Source organism: Hakea prostrata, chromosome 5, assembly GCF_041222555.1.
Source record: "Hakea prostrata isolate BN-2017 chromosome 5, UWA_Hpros_2, whole genome shotgun sequence".
Taxonomy (NCBI): domain Eukaryota; kingdom Viridiplantae; phylum Streptophyta; class Magnoliopsida; order Proteales; family Proteaceae; genus Hakea; species Hakea prostrata.
In genome coordinates, this window is record NC_142604.1 from 29,518,178 (window position 1) to 29,521,643 (window position 3,466).

The 3,466-nt window shown below is 47.3% G+C and overlaps 1 protein-coding gene across 1 annotated transcript; it reads left to right on the forward strand.

Moving 5' to 3' along the window:
- Positions 1–2,503: 2,503 nt before the first annotated feature.
- On the forward strand, positions 2,504–3,253 carry LOC149015794 (uncharacterized). Its single transcript, XM_089156592.1, has one exon. The coding sequence runs from the start codon at positions 2,504–2,506 to the stop codon at positions 3,251–3,253; it is 750 nt and encodes a 249-aa protein (XP_089012718.1).
- The last annotated feature ends 213 nt before the right edge of the window (positions 3,254–3,466 follow it).

Consider the following 3,466-nt stretch of genomic DNA (forward strand, 5'->3'; position numbering starts at 1 on the left):
TAGTTGTGACGCTTCTCTGTTGCTTGATGACATACCCACCATGCTTGGCGAGAAACTTTCTCTCTCCAATATCAATTCGTTAAGATCATATGAAGTCATTGATGAAGCCAAGAAGGACTTAGAGAAGCTCTATTTCTCCTTCGAACCTCTGTTACTCTCTGGGAGCAGCTCTGTTGTTCTCATCTTAGAAAGTTCATCTATGGCATTAACGAAGTCCTAGTCTCAGGAAATAAAAAAGAAGAATAAAGCTGATATGGAACCTTCATGGTTAATCGGGTATAACCCGAGTGGGGCTCCCCAGATAGTCGGGACGTGACCAACTGCAACGAATGAAACGCACATCCCAAATAAGGTGGTCTCTCCCCATAAGGACAGTCAACTCTGCTACCGACTGTGCTGGAACCAATAACAGAAAGGCAAAATCTCCGGATAGGCAACGGCTCTTGTCGGGCTAACTTACCAAATACGTATAAGGTAAGTTAATCATTATAAGACAAGGGACGCATCTCCTTGGTAAGCAAGCCAATACACTTTGAGCATAATCTTGTGTAGCTTCTGCACGAGACCTCATTCGGTTCATCATCTAACTTTGCCATCGGAGGCGGCTGCCCGGCACACAAGCCGGCCCGCATCTAACCTTTCTTGTAGGACTCATCGTCCCGGATATGAGAGGAGGCTCAGTCGGATCCAGAAGCATAATTGATCCGCATCAGTTTGGCGCCGTCTGTGGGAACGACAAAGCTTGGAAGCCATGGTGCGACGAGCCAACGGGCGTTCCCGACAAGAAAGTATCAGGGATGATCGAGTAATTCCCGAAGAAATGGTTGATCAGTCAACCCACGAAGAACAAGAGGGACTTCAGGAGAATCTGGTTCTGGAAGATCCCAATGAAGAAGGAACTTTGCGAGGTCCTCGGGACTAGGCCATTATGGCAGATATGGACGAGATACGAAAAGGCATGCTCGAAATGCAGGGGGTATTACGCGGTTTGGTGCATCAAATTGGGGTCGAACAAGGACCAAGGCGTAATACCCAGTCGGGAAGGCTAATGAGAGCCTTCGGACACGAAGTAGGAGCCCGACATCCAAGGCGTATCCCAAGAGTAAAAAACACTCGGGAACAAAGGGAAACACATCCCGATCGTAGCAAGCGCCAAACCATGCCCAATGGGACAAGGATCAGTGCTTTAGAGCGCATCTCGTTGCCGCCTAAAACAGGATCCTTGCCCCAAAGGAATCATCGGGAGGAGGTCGAGGAGATCGTGGATAAAGAAGAAGAAGAGGGGGAAAGCCAACCCCGGCCTTCAAAGTCAAGAATTTCGACATCTCGGGCACCATCCCAAAGGAAGGAGGCAACAACTCCTCGATCGAGGGGGGAACGTGCCGAATCTGATGAGGACGGTGCAAGGCAGAACCGGCTACGAAACCTGGTAGCAGAGGTCGAACGAAAGTTGGAAGATCGGGATCGTGATGAAGATCTTGACGTGGTAGATTGGGAGTCGTTCTGGGACGAGATCATGAATATGCCTCTCCCTAGAAACTTTATCATGCCAACCTTCACCCCTTTTGAAGGGAAAACAAATCCAAAGGAGCATATCAGTTACTTCAAGTCAGTAATGACTGTACTAGGCCGGGAAGATGAATTGCTCTATAGAACGTTCCCAGCGACACTCAAAGGCCCGGCCATCAAATGGTTCAGCAGTCTATGACCGGCATCAATAAATAATTTTCGGGAGTTGGCCCAGAAATTCATAGCTCAGTTCCGTAGCGCGATCGAGAGTAAAAAGACATCCGATAGCCTTTTTGGCATTCGGCAAGGAAGGAATGAATCTATTCGGGATTATCTGAAAAGATTCGACGAGGTTGCCATTGAGATTGAGGAGCTTGATGATCAAGTTGCGTACAGTGCGCTTTGGAGTGGCATCACACACCAAAGACTTTTGGAAGTCCTACTAACGTACAAGCCAAAAACGTACGGGACGCTGCTACGCAAATGTCAGAAGCAAGCCAGTGTCTACGAGGTGATAAATGCTCGGGTTAAGGCCGATCAGGAAAGAAGGTCAGATCGGGATGTAGATAAAGCTTCCCCGAGTGAAAAAAATCCAAGATAAAAAAGTAAATGGAAGCGTGACCAAGAAAGAGTAAGTTATACTCCTCTTAACACAAAGCCATCAGAAATCTTGATGAACATTCGGGATAAAAATTCGTTAAAATGGCCCGGGAAGCTACGTGCACCACCAGAGGATCGGGATATGACAAAATACTGCCGATTCCATCAAGATTACGGCCACCACATGGATGGGTGCCGAAGTCTGAAGTTTGAAATAGAGAAACTGATCCAACAAGGTAAGCTGGGTCAGTATGTAAAACATTCGGGAAAGACCTGAACACACTCACCTGAGTCAAAAAAGAGAGGCCGATCCCCTAGTCCAAAGGAGGTTGCCAAAAAAGCGGACAAGGGGAAGGAAAAGGCCGATCGGGAAGAAACGCCTATGTACGTGATTATGGGAGGTCCAACTGTGGAATCTATCAGAAAAGCAAAGCAGAAGGCTCGGTTCGTAGGGGCTGTTCATTTGCCTAAAAAAAGGCAAAATCCAACATGTCCCGAACCAATAACTTTTACGGATGCAGATTTAGATGGTGTTATATCGCCACATGATGATGCGATTATCATCAAAGTCAAAATAGCAAATCGGGAAGTTCACGGAGTTTTGGTGGACACAGGGTCCTCTGTTGATCTAATCTCGTACGACGCTTTCAAAAGATTGAAGTTGGCCAATGATCTGCTGACACCATCGTCAACACCACTGTATGGTTTCGCAGGATCTTCCACAGTGGCAGAGGGAATGATCCATCTAGATCTCAAAGTCGGGAAGTCACCCCGAGATACATTGGTTCGGGTAAATTTCATGGTGGTAAAGGAGCTGTCGGCATACAATGTAATTTTGGGACAACCGACACTAAATGCGCTTGAAGCAGTCGTATCACCCAGACATATGAAGTTAAAGTTCCCGATCGAAGCTGGAGTTGGCGAATGTTGTTCAGACCAATCGGCTTCCCGCCAGTGCTACACAAGTTACTTGAAGGAAAAAAGTAAGCCAGAGAACTCGGGAACTACCATGAACGTCGAGGTTCGGGACGATCGCGATGAGGAAAGCATGCAGCAGGCAGAGCCCGTAGAAAAGTTGGAAAGGATACAGTTGAGTCAATCTCTTCCCGACCGAGGGACATTTATTGGCTCAGAGCAACCATAGGATTTCAAGAAAGAGCTTACTCGGTTCTTGTGTGATAATGCAGATATCTTTGCATGGTCGGCAAATGACATGCCCGGGATAGACAGGCGGGTAGCAGAGCACAAACTCTGGATACAGAAGGATGCTACCCCGGTCATCCAAAGACGAAGGAATTTTGCGATAGAAAAACATGAAGCAATCAGGGTCGAGGTGGAAAAATTGGAAAGATCGGGT

Excerpts from the sequence above, each read along its gene's own strand:
- LOC149015794 (XM_089156592.1), top strand. The coding sequence starts at position 2,504 with ATGGGAGGTCCAACTGTGGAATCTATCAGAAAAGCAAAGCAGAAGGCT.